Source organism: Danio rerio, chromosome 16 (assembly GCF_052040795.2).
Source record: "Danio rerio strain M-AB ecotype USA chromosome 16, GRCz13ab, whole genome shotgun sequence".
In the NCBI taxonomy this organism is placed as follows: domain Eukaryota; kingdom Metazoa; phylum Chordata; class Actinopteri; order Cypriniformes; family Danionidae; genus Danio; species Danio rerio.
This window is the reverse complement of record NC_141036.1, coordinates 1,412,501-1,429,700: the sequence shown is the minus strand read 5'-3', so window position 1 is coordinate 1,429,700 and position 17,200 is coordinate 1,412,501. Positions and strand designations below refer to the sequence as shown.

At 38.7% G+C, this 17,200-nt stretch overlaps 1 protein-coding gene across 19 annotated transcripts in view; it reads right to left on the bottom strand.

The window, feature by feature from the left end:
- adamtsl4 (ADAMTS like 4) overlaps positions 1-17,200 on the bottom strand; it is a 76,734-nt gene that overhangs the window by 35,670 nt on the left and 23,864 nt on the right. For all 19 annotated transcript variants that reach the window (XR_015510741.1, XR_015510743.1, XR_015510739.1 and 16 more), the window contains exon 5: positions 8,504-8,606. Coding sequence is in view for 1 of the 19 variants with exons in the window: in XM_087286377.1 (XP_087142503.1) it covers positions 8,504-8,606 (103 nt within the window). In the remaining 18 variants the exon portion in view is untranslated. The remainder of the gene's footprint in view (positions 1-8,503; positions 8,607-17,200) is intronic.

Sequence of the window (17,200 nt, the reverse complement as noted above, 5' to 3'; positions counted from 1 at the left end):
TGGAGCGAAGGCAAGGTGAAAATGTTGAAAAAAGCTGAGGGAGGGAGGGAGAAAGAGAGCGTGAACGCATGAACTCACTCGTTTGGTTCTCACTCAACATTCCCTCCTGTTGGTTTTCCTTGCGTTGGTCCAAATCCCTGAACAAGCGCTCTCCAGCGCTCAGAGATGTCGAGGGAGCTTCTCTTCTCTATAAAACTCCTGGAGCTTTTATCATAGTATACAGTACTATGCTGATATTGACTTAAAGGGGATCCATTATGCATAAGAATGACTTTTATAAGGGGTTTAAGCACAGGTGTGCGTCACCAGTGTGTGAATATCTCCAGCCTCTAATGGTAAACATGAATTAATTGTGCTGTTTATAATCAGACTTGATAGAGACAGTCTGCAGAAACACTTTGATTGACATTCTCCCTTTGTACATGTCATCAGAGGGGGAAAGCCCCGCCCACTGGTATCCCTCATTAGCATAAACAGCAGCCCTGAGTGAGAAGCAGCCGTCTGTCCATTAGCCATTAGAGTGTTTGAGCTGCTGAAGATGATGTCAGCATAGACTCAGAGGATTATAGATGTGGAGTTTTAGATGAACAGCGACAGGAGTCTCCATAGACTGACAGCACACACGGTGCGGACTTCCCTCTCCCAAGACACTTCCTCCAGCTCCTCCAGGGACATCCCGAGGCATTCCCAGCCCAGCTGAGAGACATAGTCCCTTCAGCATGCCTTGGGTCTTCCTCGAGTCCTCCTCTTAGTGGGACATGCCTGGAACACCTCCCTAGGTAGACTTCCAGAAGGCATTCAAAACAGATGCCCGATGTGGAGGAGCAGCTCTATTCTGAGCCCCTCCTGGGAGACAGAGCTCCTCACCCTACCCATAAGGGTGTGCCCTGCCACCCTGCGAAGGAAACTCATTCCGGCTGCTTGTATCTGAGATCTTGTCCTTTTAGGTGAGAGTAGGAATGTAGATTGACCGGTTAATCGAGAGCTTTGCCTTTCAGCTCAGCTCCTTCTTTACCAAAACAGACCGGTACATCGACTGTATTACTGCTGCACCAATCCGCCTGTCAATCTCACAATCCATTCTTCCCTCACTCGTGAACAAAACCCTAAGACACTTGAACTCCTCCACCTGGGGTAAGGACTTTCCTCCAACCTGGAGATGGCAATCCACCTTTCTCCAGTGGAGCACCATGGCCTCAGACTTGGAAGTACTGATTCTTATCCCGTCACACTCGGCAGCAAACCGCCCCAGTGCATGCTAAAGGTCCATGCTTGATGAAGCCAACAGGGCAACATTGTCTGGGAATAACAAGATGAAATCCTGTGGTCCGCAAACTGGATCCTCTCCAGCCCAAGGCTGCGATTTGAAATTCTGTCCATAAAAATGATGAATATAATTGGTGACAAAGAGGAACATGTATTGGACATAAGTCTGAATTATTGCCGGCAATGCGAACCAAACTCCTACTCTGCTCATACAGGGACGAAACAGCGCTTAACAGAGCGCCTCTGACCCTATATTCCTAGAGCACCTTCCACAGGATGCCACAAGGGACACGGTCGAATGCCTTCTCCAAATCCACAAAACACATGTGGAATGTTTGGGCATACTCCCATGAACCCTCGAGCACCCTGGTGAGGGTATAGAGCTGGTCCAGTGGACGCCTGGACGAAGACCGCACTGTTCCTTCTGAATCCTAGGTTCAATCATTGACTGGATCCTCCTCTCAAGTACCCTGGCATAGACTTTCCCTGGGAGGCTAAGGAGTGTGATCCCCCTATGGTTGGAGCACACCCTCCGGTCCTCCTTCTCAAAATGGGAACCACCATGCTAGTTGCCCAGTCCAAAGGTACTGTCCCCGACCCCCATGCGATATTGTAGAGATGTGTCAGCCAAGACAGCCCCGCAATATCCAGAGACCTAAGATACACAAGGTAAATCTTATCCACCCCCGCTGATTTGTCAATGCAGAGCTTGCAAACTACCTTAGAGACTTCAGTTTAGGTGAATCCACTCCTGCATCTTCTGTCTCTGCTTCCTCAATGAAAGACATGTCAGTGGGGTTAAGGAGATCCTCAAAGCATTCCTTCCATCGTCCGACAACATCCCCAGTCGAGGTCAACAACTTCCTACTTTCGCTGTAAACAGTGTCAATGTGGAACTGCTTTCCTCTTCTGAGGCGCCGGACAGCTTGCCAGAATCTCTTTGGGGCCGACCGATAGTCTTCTACCATGGTCTCCCCGAAATCTTTCCACTACCCGGGCTGCAGCATGCTTGGCCTGTCAGTACCAATCAACTGCCTCTGGAGGCCTACAAGCCAACCAAGCCCAACCAATACTCCTTCTTCAGCTTGACGGCATCCCTTGCTTTGAGTGTCCACCACTGGGTTTGTGGATTGCTCCCTCGACAGGCACCACAGACCTTACAACCACAGCTCGTCACCGCCATGTCAACAATTGAGTCTGAAAACATGGACCACTCGGTATCAATGTCTCCAGCGTCCCTCTGGATCTGGTCGAAGCCTGAAAGTTGAAAATCCCTCTGACTTGAGGTTCAGCCAGACCCTCACAATCCCCCCCCCCACCGCCCGACAGCAGATCCAACTTATCACCAGGTGGTGATCAGTTGACAACTCTGCCCCTCTCTTTACCCGAGTGTCCAAGACATATGATCAGAGATCAGATGATATCTCAACCCTAGGGTGTCCTGGTGCCATGTGCACTGATGGACACCCTTATGCTTGAACATGGTGTTTGTTATGGACAAACTGTGATTAGCACAGATGTCCAATAACAGAACACTACGCATTCAGATCAGGAAGGCTGCTCCTCCCAATCACGCCTCTCCAGGTATCACCGTCATTACCCATGTGGGCAATGAAGTCAGCTTTTGATTGGATAATTGTACACTTTCCACAACATTTAAAAGATACTGACTTGCTAAAAGCATCCAATATTTCTCTCTTGAACTCTTATGAATGCAGAAGAACTCTAGGAAAGATATTAAGGTTTTCACTCAATGTCTTTGTTTTTGTGAGTAATGAAATCTCGCTCTCTCCTTGGTTTTGGGACACAAGGGCCAGCGGATAATGACACTATTCCACATTTCAGTCAGCTTTGTCTTATAAACCCCCTGGCACACAGAGAACACGCCAAACCATACACACAACAGAACAGCAGCGGCATGCAGGAACAATTACTGCACACACACACACGCACACACACACACACACACACACACACACACACACACACACACACACACACACACACACACACACACACACACACATTATCACATAACGATCTTTAGAGTCAAGCCAGCCAAAATAATGATCTCCCAGGGACAACACACACACACACACACACACACACACACACACACCCCACCCCCCAAAACACAAACACACACACACACACAGTCGAAGCCCTGAAGTTCTGTCCAACATCATCTCACAAAACTGCTGGAACCCATGACAGTGTTACTTCCAATAGATCCAGAACATTCTTATACCTCCTACACACACACACACACACACACACACACACACACACACACACACACACACACACACACACACACACACACACACACACACTAAACTATACATGGACACACTACACATACACTGCACTATACATGGACACAATACACACACACACACTACACACACACACACTAAACTATACATGGGCACACTACACATACACTGCACTATACATGGACACAATACACACACACACACACTACACTATACATGGACACACTACACATACACTGCAATACACATGGACACAATACACACACACACACACACACACACTACACACACACACACAACACTATACATGGACACACTACACACACACACACACACACACACACACACAACAACAACAACAACAAAGGCACACAAAAACAGACATAGAGTATCCACAAGCACACACACATCTATAAACACACATTTTCATACGCACACACACACTTTCACCCACATAAATAATATCTATCACACACATGCAGATACAACTATGCACACGCAACCGCATTATCTATTACACACTCATAAAAAAGACAGACACAGGCACACACACACATACAAACAAACACACACACACATCTATCCACCCAACCACACACACAAACACACATACACACACACACACACACACACACGCACGCACGCACACACACACACACACACACACACACACACACACACACACACACACACACAGGAACATACACACACTTACACAGACACAAAGAAGAAGATAAACACACACAGGCACATGCATAAACACACACACACACAAACACACACCTTCCTACCCCCCTGTTCCCACACACACTTCACACACAAACAAATACACGCACACAAACACACAAAAAAAAAACAGACACGCACACACACACACACATAAAAACAAAACCACTCCACTCTGCCAAAGTGGAGTCATTACCATATTTATACAGGGGAGGAGTCAGGGAGGGGTTTTGTGCTCATGCACGTGCGCTCAGTTTCACGTTAATTCGGATGTACAAAGAGAATATGTGAGGGATTCGTTTCATGCATCTGAATTTTGTACTGCGTACGTACATTTACAGCTTTGTCCATACGCAATGGTTTAGTGTGAATCTAACGCAAGTCTTTACATGAGGCCACAGATCTGCTTAAAAGCAGAAACATATTGTAAAATAAAAACTTGAATCAAAAAATATGGAAAACAGCTCATTTACGGATATTATTTGACAGTGTGTACAGTCGAATGTGTGCTTTCAGATCAGATGTGTGTTTGTTTAAGGATAACTGAACTGATGAATCCACTCAGCAAATGCCTTTATCCCAGTGACTTATTATCGAGGAATGCCTGAGTGATTCAGAGATCGTGTAGCGTGAAGACGGCCAACACACACTTCCCAAATGACCGGGAAAAACACAAGCCAGGACAGAGCTGTAGGTGTGGCGCAGTCAAACACACGCTTTCATGACGGAGATGTTCGTCAATAGGTGTGTGTCGAATGCATTTCTGGAGGGCGACGTCTGCATTTTTGTCTGGATGCTTTTGAAAATCTGTAAAAAAAATAAATAAATGTGACGCCACAGTGGCTCAGTGGTCACCCTAAAGTAGGAAGGTTGCACTGAAAGTATAAAAAAAAAATAAATTAAGTCCCGCAAATTAAATAAATTAAGTCCCGCAAATTAAATAAATTAAGTCCCGCAAATTAAATAAATTAAGTCCCGCAAATTAAAAAAATTAGGTCCCGTAAATTGAATTAATTGAGTAATGCAAATTAAATAAATAAAGTCCCGTAAATTAAATAAATTAAGTCCCGCAAATTAAATAAATTAAGTCCCGCAAATTAAATAAATAAAGTCCCGCAAATTAAATAAATTAAGTCCCGCAAATTAAATAAATAAAGTCCCGCAAATTAAATAAATTAAGTCCCGCAAATTAAATAAATAAAGTCCCGCAAATTAAATAAATTAAGTCATGCAAATTAAATAAATAAAGTCCCGCAAATTAAATAAATAAAGTCCCGCAAATTAAATAAATTAAGTCATGCAAATTAAATAAATTAAGTCCCGCAAATTAAATAAATTAAGTCCCGCAAATTAAATAAATTAAGTCCCGCAAATTAAATAAATTCAGTCCCGCAAATTAAATAAATTAAGTCCCGCAAATTAAATAAATAAAGTCCCGCAAATTAAATAAATAAAGTCCCGCAAATTAAATAAATTAAGTCATGCAAATTAAATAAATTAGGTCCCGCAAATTAAATAAATTAAGTCCCGCAAATTAAATAAATTAAGTCCCGCAAATTAAATAAATTAAGTCATGCAAATTAAATAAATTAGGTCCCGCAAATTAAATAAATTAAGTCCCACAAATTAAATAAATTAAGTCATGCAAATTAAATAAATTAAGTCCCGCAAATTAAATAAATTAAGTCCCGCAAATTAAATAAATAAAGTCCCGCAAATTAAATAAATAAAGTCCCGCAAATTAAATAAATTAAGTCATGCAAATTAAATAAATTAGGTCCCGCAAATTAAATAAATTAAGTCCCGCAAATTAAATAAATTAAGTCCCGCAAATTAAATAAATTAAGTCATGCAAATTAAATAAATTAGGTCCCGCAAATTAAATAAATTAAGTCCCACAAATTAAATAAATTAAGTCCCACAAATTAAATAAATTAAGTCCCGCAAATTAAATAAATTAGGTCCCGCAAATTAAATAAATTAAGTCCCACAAATTAAATAAATTAAGTCATGCAAATTAAATAAATTAAGTCCCGCAAATTAAATAAATTAGGTGCCGCAAATTAAATAAATTAGGTCCCGCAAATTAGGCTGTACCGCTGTACCGCGGGAAGGCAAACCTCTACTCCGGTTTCCCCCACAGTCCATACACATGCGCTATAGGGGAATTGATCAACTAAATTGACCGTAGTGTATGTGTGTGTGTGTGAATGAATGTTTCCCAGTTCTGGGCTGCAGCTGGAAGGGCATCCGCTGTGTAAAACATATGCTGGAATAGTTGGCGGTTCATTCCGCTGTGGCGACCTCTGTTGAATAAAGCATCTATGCCAGATGAAAATGCATAAAGAAGCACAGCTTGTGTCTGAGAGAGCAGCTCATACATGCTCCAGTCTCTCTCTCTCTCTCTCTCTCTGCTCAACACTAGATTGAGTGTCACTTCAGCACCGTCTGTCCTCACTTCCCCTGTTTTCAAGCCTCTCACTTACTATTCAGGGCTTTTCCCCTTTATTCTCATTCACAGAGGCTTTCATCCATCCCTCCGTCCATTTGTCCGTCAGTCCTGAACAGCAGCATGTTTCAGTGGGTTGCCATGACTCCCTGACCTCTGAGACTCCGCCCCCTCATCCAGTTTCCCCAATATAAGTCGCTCTTTCTCTTTATTTATAGCAGAGCTCTGTGTTTATAACTCTGCTTTTAACTTTCCCCGTCCGTCTGTAACTCAAAACTATCCATCACAAGGGTTAATCACTTGTAATATCATTGAGCTGCTGGAGTCATGGTACGACAGAAAGGTTTCTTGTTTATTACGCCAGAATGAAAGTGTAGTTCCAGTTATATCATACTATAAAATAGTAACATTTAATTTTCTGTCAGTTTTAGTACACAAAATAACCCAAGAAGAGTTGAGATTTAAATAAAAAACATAGTGAAAGTCTTGCGTCATTTTTGACATGCTAATGGTCTAATCCAATTAAATGGATTATGCTAAGCTAAGCTAAAAGTGACAGATTGTAAAATAGCAACTTTTAATTTTACGTCAGTCTTGGTACACAATGTAACTCCAGAAGAGTTGAGTTTTATATAGACAAACATCCTGAAACTCTTTCGACATTTTTGAGATGCTAATGGTCTAAATCGATTCAATGAATTATGCTAAGCTAAGCTAAAAGACCTAGAGATCGACATGTTTTAGCGGGTTGCCATGACTCCCTGACCTTTGAGGCTCCGCCCCCTCATCCAGTTTCCCCAATATAAGTCGCTCTTTCTCTTTCTGATTGATTTCTAGCGGAGCTCTGCTATAACCCTGCTGGACCCGTTGTAAAGTTTCTTGTTTATTATGTAAGACAGAGAGTGTAATTCCAACCATATCAGCATAGAAAACCTTTCATTTCCCATGTGGGGTAAATACGCAATGTAACTCCAGAAGAGTCAAGCTTTATATAGAAAACAAATTGAAACATCCTTTTTTTTTAAAATGCTAATGGTCTAATCAGATTCAATGAATTATGCTATGCTAAGCTAAGCTAAAAGAACCGGAGATGTTTAATTGGTTTCCATGGCTCCCTGACCTCTGAGACTCCGCCCCCTCATCTAGTTTCCCCAATATAAGTCGCTCTGTCTCTTTCTGATGGCTGATTTATAGCCTAAGTCTTTATAACTCTGTTTTTAACTGTGTGTTTCTCTTTCTGTGTGCGTCAGTAACACAAAGACTCTGTAATGCTGGTACAGTAATAGCCCTGACCCCTCCTCCTCCTCCTCCTCCATTCACTCTACGTCTACTTTGTGTTTTTATTCCTCAGCTCATTCACAGACTCTGAAAACCGCCTTTATTCTGGCTTATCTGAAGGTCTGAGCTACAGACTCGCTCACTGTTTAAGGCCAGGTCGGGCTGAAGGGAAGCAGAGCCACATTTTGCACATATTATACATGTGCGGGAAAGTCTGCAGAATTGAAGTCATTAAGATGTCATATATATATATATTATATACATGTTAGTATCAATATGATCAGTTATCAATAAGCTAATGTACCTTAAAGTGGTTTAAAACAATTAAAACTGGTTATATTCTAGATAAAATAAAACAAATAAGTCTTTCTCCAGAAGAACAAAATATCCCTGAATCTGTTCAACATAATAAGGGAAAAATTTCAATACAAAAGTCACAGAAGGGTGAGTAATTGTGACTTCAGCTGTGTGTGTAACAGTGTGTGTTGTTGCAGTTTGCGCTTCTGACCTTCAGTGAAGGGCTCCCAGTCGTACACACGACCCATGAACTCCTGAGCGTTGAAGGCGGAGCACTGATCAGCCCTGGAGTTTACTGCAGCACCTGGACACGCCTGCAGGACAAACACACACACACACACACACACACACACACACACACACACACACACACACACACACACACACACACACAGAATATTAGAATATTTTGCCAAGATGTGTGTGTACATTTGTGTGTGTTTGCTTGTGTGTTTTTGTGTGCGCATATTTGTGTTTGTGTATGTGCGTGTATAGTTTGTGTGTTTGTGTATATATTTCTGTGTGTGCATGCATGTTTGTTCATGTGTATGTACGTTAGTGTTTGTGTCTGTATATGTGTGTGGGTGTGTTTGTTTGCGTGTGTTTGTTTGTAGAATTGTTTGTGTGTGTGTGCATTTTTGTGTGAGTGTGTTTATGTGTGTGTTTGCATGTATAATTGTGTGTGCATATGTGAATATTTGTATGTGTGTGTGTGTGTGTGTATGTGTGTGTTTATCTATACATGTGTGTACATTTGTTTGTATATTTGTGTGTGTGTGCGCATGTTTGTGCATTTGCATGTATATATGTGTGTGTGTTTAATTGTGTGTGTGTGTGTGTGTGTTTGAGTCTATATTTTGTGTTTGTGTTTGCATATGTTTGTATTTGTGTGTGTTTATGCATGATTGTGCATTTTCATGTTTATTTGGGTGTGTGTTTGCATGTATTTGTGTGTGCATATATATATATATATATATATATATATATATATATATATATATATATATGTGTGTTTGTGTGTGTGTGTGTGTGTGTGTGTGTGTGTGTGTGTGTGCATTCTCAAGCTCGACCTGTGTCAGTCAGTAATACATGTTCTACATATGGAAATCATGCTGGATCTACAAACAGAGACATAAATCTCCAGAGAGACAGAAAGAGTCAGAGGAAGCCAAGAGTCTTGAAGAAGACGACTCCACGACACACACAAACACACACATGTTCAGGAATGAAACACTGACAAACCACCAGGGCTTAGGAATCAACATGCTTACTGGAACACATCGCCATTGACTTCAGACGCATGGTGTTTTGAAGTTTCACTCATAGTGGTTTATAATCATCAACACTCAATCATCCATTATCCTTCGACTTACTCCCTTATTTATCAGGAATCTCCACAGTGGAATGAACCAATAACTATTCCAGCATATGTTTACACAGCGGATTCCCGTCCAGCTGCAACCCAGTTTTGGAAAACAACTATACACTCTCATTCACACTCATACACTACGACCAGTTTAGTTGATCAGTTCCCCTATAGTGCATGTGTTTGGACTGTGGGGGAAACTGGAGCACCCGGAGGAAACCCACACCAACACGGGGAGACAACTTTTAAAAAGCTGTGCAGCAAGCCACCCTACACTGAAAAAAAAAATCCATAACTTTACGGCTCTTTCCAGCAGCTGGAGAGCCATAAAAAAAGTAAAATAACAGCCATTAAATTACAGAAATTTACTGTAAAATAATGGATATTAAAATATTTCTCTATTTTAATATCTGTTATTTTACATTAACTTTCTGTAATTTAATATTTGTAATTTTACGGTACATTTCTGTAATTTATTATACATTATTTTACGGTAAATTTCTGTAATTTATAATACTTTATTTTACAGTAAATTTCTGTATTTAATATCCGTTATTTTACAGTAAATTTCTGCAATTTAACATACATTATTTTACGATAAATTTCTGTAATTCAATATCCGTTATTTTACAGTAAATTTCTGTGATTTAATATACGTTTTTGTACAGTAAAAATTTCTGTAATTTAATATACGTTATTTTACGGTAACTTTCTGTAATTTAATATACGTTATTTTACAGTAAATTTGGTAATTTAATATATATTATTTTACGGTAAATTTCTGTAATTTACTTTACGTTATTTTACAATAACTTTCTGTAATTTAATATTCGTTATTTTACGGTAAAGTTCTGTAATTTAATATCCGTTATTTTACGGTAAATTTCAGTAATTTAATACATGTTATTGTATGGTAACTTTCTGTAATTTAATATCCGTTATTTTACAGTAAAGTTCTTCAATTTAATATCCGTTATTTTACGGTAACTTTCTGTAATTTAATATCCGTTATTTTACGGTAAATTTCTGTAATTTAATATCCATTATTTTATGGTAAATTTCAGTAATTTAATAAATGTTATTTTACAGTAAGGTTCTGTAATTTAATACATGTTATTTTCTGGTAAAGTTCTATAATTTAATATACGTTATTTTGCAGTAAATTTCTTTAATTTAATATACGTTATTTTGCAGTAAATTTCGGTAATTTAAAATACGTTATTTTACTATAAATTTCTGTAATTTAATATACGTTATTTTTTGATTTGCAGAAACAAAAACTACAAAAATGTACCTCGTGGGATGTATTTTGCACTCTCCAGAAATGTGGACAGGGGTACTTATCCATAATCAGCCTCGGATGTAAATTTTATATCGCAAGAAATATTGTTAACACATTTCTGGAGTTTGTAGACAGAGCCATGTGGGGCAGCATTTTATCTTTAAAACAAACGCTATGGCTTCACCCTTAAAAGAAAGTACTCCCAGTACTCACTACACATTAGTACATTTAGGGCTTCTTTTACTCATACTTTAAGTAGTGTTTACAGCAGAGACTGTTACACTCATTTCCCCCAAGCAATGCTACTTTTACTAGAGTGAGATTTCAGTTTTTCAGTTCACTTTCCACCATTCAGAAACAGACAGAAACAGCTGCGGTCGGTGACCAGGGGGAAATCAAGCAGACGCAGGGTCACTGTAGAGTCATCTGACCTCTCACACACACACACACACTGCGGCTCTCCAGAAAACCATCACTAAATATTTACAACAGGTCTGAGACGGCCGAGTGTGTTTGCAGGAAAGCCTCCGCCGCGTTTATTCAACCTTTTTTACTCCATTTACTGTAACTGATCTGTGGTCTGTGTGTGTTACGATGTCAGGATACAGACATATATACATGTGTTTAATGAGGTAGAGTCACTGCTTATCAATATTTATAAACATTCAGAATATTGGCGGGGACATAAAGTGTTATTGAATGGTTTAAAAACATCCGCACTTAAGATTGTTGTGATTGAATAAAGATATAAAACGCAAAGCAACGAGAATATTAAAGGTTGGGAATGATAGAAGAAAGAAAGAGAGTAAACATTGATTTATTCATCCTCACTCAATTCCATACGTGACTACATCATATTCATTCATTCATTCATTTTCCATCGGCTTAGTCCTTTTATTTATCAGGGGTCTCCACAGCAGAATGAACTGCCAACTATTCCAGCATATGTTTTACCCAGCAGATGCCCTTCCAACTGCAACTTAGTACTGGGGAACACCCATACACTCTCACATTCACACTCATACACTATGGTCAACTTAGCTTATTCGATTCACCTACAGCGCATGTGTTTGGACTGTGGGACACCATCATACCGCAACACAGAATTATTTTTTCACATGTAAAATATCCAGACATACCTCTGGCTATATAATTCACGCTCTCTGGAAATGCACATGAGAATAAAAGCCATGTTTGGGCCAACATAAACACGAATAAATGATTCTGAATGACGTTTAATAGAATAATGGGTTACACTGAATTTAAATGTGCAAGTCTCAATGTTAATAAATCCTTAACTATGACTTTTAACTCAATAAATGCTTACCTTGCTGATTTTTAATATTAACCAATAAGTTACTATTAATAATAACTACTAAAATAGCAGTTGGGTTTAGGTGTTGAGCAGGATTAGAGATGTAGATCATGCAGACTATAGGATTTATAATAAACTATAGGATACTAATAAACCTACAATATCATAATAATATGCAGATAATAAGTAAGCCGTTAGTATAAGTAGTAATTTTTTAATATATTTTTAAAAAACTTTTTAAATATTTTTTTCATTTATTTTTTATAGCATTTTTTAATTATTTGTATATATTTTTATTTATTATATTTGTTTCCTTTTATTTTACTATTTTTCCCTTTTTTTGCTATTTTTTCATTTATTTATTTTGTTCATTTATTTTTTATATTTTTAAAAATTATTTTTATATATTTTCTTTTTTATATTTTTTTCATTTATTTTTATATTTTTTCATTTATATATATTTTTGCAGAAATTCTTTTATTTTTAAAATTTATTTTTTATATTTTTAAGTTAATTTTATATTTAATTCATTTATTTTTATACTTTTTTCATTTATTTTTATACTTTTATTTATTTATTTTTATATTTATTTATTTATTTATTTTTATATTTATTTATTTATTTATTTATTTTTATATTTTTTTCATTTATTTTATATTTTCTTCATTTATTTTTACTATATATATATATATATATATATATATATATATATATATATATATATATATATATATATATATATATATATATATAATTTAGTTTAATTTAGATTTATTTATTTATTTTTTATTTATCAAGTGTTAACACTCCCAAAATGTTAAATTTCTTTAATTGCTGTTGATGTAAAGCACTTTGTATGGCCACTGTGTATGAAGTGTGCTGTAGAAATAAAGGTGCCAAACACACACTGCAGCTCCTGTAATGAAGCAGAGCTCAAGCCGAGACACACACAGAGAGGGAGCTGATGCTTTACTGCCTTCCTTTCCTCAGGACACACACACACAAACACACACACTTCCTGCTTAATACAGCCACCGTAAAACAGGGGCACACACAGGTCACTCACTCAGGTCACACACACTCACACACACTCAAACCAACAGCTCACTCAGGTCTTATTACCAGGCGAAGCCAAGTACTCACAGGCTCAGTGGGAAATTAGGGTGTAGTGTTCAATCACTCACACACACACACACACACACACACACACACACACACACACACACACACACACACACACACACACACACACACACACAGAGATGAAAAAATGCATTTAGTTAAACGCTACATGTGTTTACTGTGCTGACTGTGTGTGTATCATGTGCACACACCCCTAGTGCGCATGTGTTGTTGTTGCCGGGATGCTGTTGTGTGGTTGCTAAGGTGTTCTGAGTAATTGATTAATGCTTACTCTTTGTCCATTAACAGCACGTTTCATCTGGAAGAGTCACTGAAGGGTTTACCCTCAGGAGTGACTGCTTCAAAGGGGTTAGGGCACATGGATGAGCCCTTCTGGATGTGCCCTTTGAAGTGCCCTTCAGGGTAATGCGCTCATTTGAAACGCACTATAAGCATTACTGCCCACCCCAAGACTGAAGGACTGGAGTCAAATGAACAGTAATAGAGCTGCTTGACTAACCACATTACACACACTCTGAGTGTGTGTGCATGTGTGTGTGTGTGTGTGTGTGTAAGTGTAGGAGAGCATGTGGCCTTCATTGAGTGAAATGAAAGAATGTGTTTCAGTCTCCAAGAAAGAGCCTCTGTGTGTGTGTGTGTGTGTGTGTGTGTGTGTGTGTGTGTGTGTGTGTGTACGTATGTGTGTGTGTGCGTGTATGTGTGTGTGTGTGTGTGTGCGTGTATGTGTGTGTGTGTGTGTATACGTATGTGTGTGTGTGTGTGTGTGTGCGTGTGTGAGTTTGTGCACGTGTGTATGTCAACATTGTTTGTATATATATATGTGTGTGTGTGCATGTGTATGTCTACATGTTTGTATATATGTGTGTGTGTGCACTTTTATGTGTGTGTACATGTGTATGTCTACATATTTATATATATATATGTGTGTGTGTGTGCGCTTTTATGTGTGTGTGCATGTGTATGTCTACATAGGTGTATATATATGTGTGTGTGCGCTTTCATGTGTGTGCATGTGTATGTCTACATGTTTGTATATATATGTGTGTGTGCGCTTTTATGTGTGTGCGCATGTGTATGTCTACATAGGTGTATATATATGTGTTTGTGTGCGCTTTCATGTGTGTGCGCATGTCTAAGTGTACATGAGTGTGTGCATATATATTGTGTGTGTGTGTTTTTGTGCACATGTGTGTGTATTAGTGGCAGTGCTAGCGTGAATGGCACCCTGGGCGAACCACCCCATATACGCCCCCACATATATATGTACGTGTGTGCACATGTTTGTGTACATCTGTGTGTATGTGTGAAAGTGTATTTTTACAAGTGTGTGAATATATGTGTGTGCGCACGTGTATGTGCTTTTAAATATGTGTGTGTGTGTGTGTGTGTGTGTGTGTGCATGTGTGTGTGCACGTGTATGTGTACATGCGTGATGACTATGTGTACATCAATGTGTATTTTTACGCGTGTGTGTGTGTGTGCTTTTGTGTGTGCATACATATGTGTGTGTGTGTGTGATGTAACATACATGTGTTTTTAATATGGTGGCTATGACATTGTGAGTTGTGTCCGTGTGTTTAAAGTTAATGCACAATAAATCCTCTACAGCTGTGTGTGTGTGTATGTGAGTGTGTGTGCGTGTGTGTGCGCGTGTGTGTGTGTGTGTGCGTGTGTGTGTGTGTGTGTGTGTGTGTGTGTGTGTGTGTGTGTGTGTGTGTGTGTGTGTGTGTGTGTGTGAGTGTATGAGTGTGTGTGTGCGTGTGTGTGTGTGTGTATGTGTGTGTGTGTTAAACAAGGTTTGCAAACTTGCAGAAGGAGGAGAGAGGAGCAGAGCGGCTGTTAAACAGTGTGTCTTTACAAACTCCACCTGAAGAAAAGCTGAGTTACAGAGGAATAAACACAAGAGTTATAGACCTCCCTCCAGGAAAACAGAGGATGGAGAGAGAACCTCAAGATTAACTCATTTACTACCAGTGGTGGACAGTAGTTAACTTCACTACTGTACCTAATTTAGTGTACTGTGCATTTGAATGATCCATTTAGAGTGAGTCTTTAGTAAACGTTTCACTGATTCAAAATGATCAGTTCAGAGCGAGGGATTCTTCAGTAAACAACTCACTGATTCAAATCATCCCTTCAGACTGAGTCTTCAGTAAACTATTCACTGATTCAAATGATCCATTCAAAGCAAGTCTTCAGAAAATGATTTACTGATTCAAATGATCCGTTCACAGTGAATCTCCAGTCAACAATTCACTGATTCAAAATTGTCTATTCAGATTGAGTCATCAGTAAACGATTCACTTATTCAAATGATCTTTTTACAGTGAATCTCCAATAAACGATTCAGTGATTCAAATGATCCGTCCTTAGTGAGTCTTCAGTAAATGACTCACTGATTAATAAAACAACAATGGATCTGATTGTGGTTCGGTGTGTGAATGTGGGGTTATCCTGTGGTTATTAGTGTGTGGCAAGTTCTGGAAATGTAACTTTTTTACAAAATAAACATTGGAAAGAAGTATTTTATTCTTCCACTAGAGTAATGTTTTATTAGACAATCTCTACTTTTACTCAAGTCCCTAATTTCTGTACTTCATCCACCACTGTTTATTATAATGCCACTGCAGTAAATAATAACTTCCTAAAATACAGTGTAAACTTAGTCTGTCAAACTCCGCACTAAACTGAGTGATTTGCAGTGTGTGTGTGTGTGTGTGTGTGTGTTTGTGTGTTTAGCACAGGTGATGGACAGCTGTCTGACTCCTGTCCCAGCTGAGATTTACACACATTTCCAGCCAAATTCCTAATAAATATTGTCCCAATATCAGCATTACAGCCTAAATTCTTCAAATCCCCACAAAGGAAACTCTCTGCAGCCCTTTAAAGCGGAGGAATTCAGCAGCATCTGTAAAGTATTTCAGCTCCAAAGCATCGCCTTCAGCAGCAGGACTCTGACTGGACAGACTCACGTCACATGAGCTGATAAACCGGACCCTCTGGCGATGTTTGAGCTGCTGCTTCCAGCTGCTTCCGCTACTTCCAGCATTTATTAGTCTTCCGCGTGTCGCTGTACTTCCTTGACAATTTGCTCTGGTCAGAAATGATTTTTCTAGTTCAGTCTTGTTGTGGAATTACAGCACGTTTAATTTCCAAACATGCGAATTCATTAATTTCCCACAAAAAAAAAAAAATGACAGTAATTTATAGTAAATACATAACATTTTTAAAACCATCCTATAGTGAAGTACTTGAATTAATCTATTGTAGTAATTCTACAGTTGCCATGGCAACACAACTATACAAATTATTCTGTTGTGGTGATTCTATAGTTGCTATGGCAACACAACAACTATAGTAATTGATCTGTTGTGGTGATTCTCCAGTTGCTATGGCAACACAACAACTATAGTAATTGATCTGTTGTGGTGATTCTACAGTTGCTATGGTAACACAATTATAGTAACTCATCTGTTGTGGTTACTCTACAGTTGCTATGGCAACACAACAACTATAGTAATTGATCTGCTGTGGTGATTCTGTAGTCGCTATGGTACCACGACAACTATAGCAATTAATCTGTTGTGGTGATTCTACAGTTGCTATGGTAACAAAATGACTATAGTATAATTAATCTGTTGTGGCGATTCTACAGTTGCTATGGTAATACAACGACTATAGTATAATTAATCTCTCGTGGTGAATCTACAGTTACCATGGCAACAAAGCAACTACAGTAACAGATCTGTTGTGGTGATTCTAATGTTGCTATGGTAACAAAAAAAACTCCAGTAATATTCTT